Source organism: Coturnix japonica, unplaced genomic scaffold (genome assembly GCF_001577835.2).
Source record: "Coturnix japonica isolate 7356 unplaced genomic scaffold, Coturnix japonica 2.1 chrUnrandom976, whole genome shotgun sequence".
In the NCBI taxonomy this organism is placed as follows: domain Eukaryota; kingdom Metazoa; phylum Chordata; class Aves; order Galliformes; family Phasianidae; genus Coturnix; species Coturnix japonica.
In genome coordinates, this window is record NW_015440326.1 from 6950 (window position 1) to 7876 (window position 927).

Genomic DNA, 927 nt, shown 5'->3' on the forward strand with positions numbered 1-927 from the left:
ACACCAACCCTAACCCCAACCCTAACCCTAAACTCCAACCCTAACCCATACCCCTCCCCAACCCTAACCCTACCCTAACCCTACCCCTAACCCTAACCTAACCCTAAACCCCAACCCTAACCCAAACCCTAACGCCTACCCCTACCCTAACCCCAACCTTAACCCTAAACCCCAACCCTAACCCCAACCCCCAACCCTAACATAGACCCCTTCCCCCAACCCTAACCCTAAACCCCAACCCCTAACCCTAACCCTAAACCCCAAACCTAAACCCCTACCCCAACTCTACCCCTAAACCCTAACCCTTACCCTAAACCCCATCCCCCCACTCACCTTTTTTTCCTCTCTTCCCCTACAGCCAGGACTGTGACCCCATCCGTGTCCTCATGTCCCCCCCGCAGCCCCCACCCCATACCCAGGCTGAAAACCCCCGGCACCGTGCGCCGTCTGTCCGTGAACCTAAACCCCAAACCCCTAACCATACCCTAACCCTGAGCCCAAAACCTAACCCCTAACCCTAACCGCTAACCCTAACCCCTAAAACTAACCCTAACTCCTAACCCTAAACTGTACTCTAAACCCCAACCTTAACCCTAGCTCCCCAAAACTCCTCTCTATCCCCCATCACAGCTCCCTAACACTAAACCCCAACCACCAACCCTAACCCTAAAGCCAACCCTAACCCCAACTCTCACCGTAAACCCTAACCCTACCTTAACCCCAACCCTAACCCTACCTTAAACCCGACCCAAACCCTACCTTAACCCTAACCCTTCTATTGGGTAGCATTGGGTCTCGCCCTAACACTAAACCCCAACCCCCAACTATAACCCTAACCTAACCCTAAACCCCAACACTAACACCAACCCCAACCCTAAACCCCAACCCTAAAGCCCAACCCCAACCCTAAACCCCAACCCTAACCCT

General features: G+C 53.8%; 1 protein-coding gene across 5 annotated transcripts in view; it reads left to right on the forward strand.

The window, feature by feature from the left end:
• LOC107307818 (rho GTPase-activating protein SYDE1-like) overlaps window positions 1-927 on the forward strand; it is a 10449-nt gene that overhangs the window by 6232 nt on the left and 3290 nt on the right. Inside the window, exon 3 of one of the 5 annotated variants that reach the window (XM_015851319.2) lies at window positions 359-374. The exons of 3 other annotated variants lie outside the window; for them this stretch is intronic. In XM_015851319.2, the coding sequence (XP_015706805.1) occupies window positions 359-374 (16 nt within the window). Of the gene's footprint in view, window positions 1-358; window positions 875-927 lie in introns of those variants that run through there. One more of the 5 variants, XM_015851321.2, reaches the window with a different exon arrangement.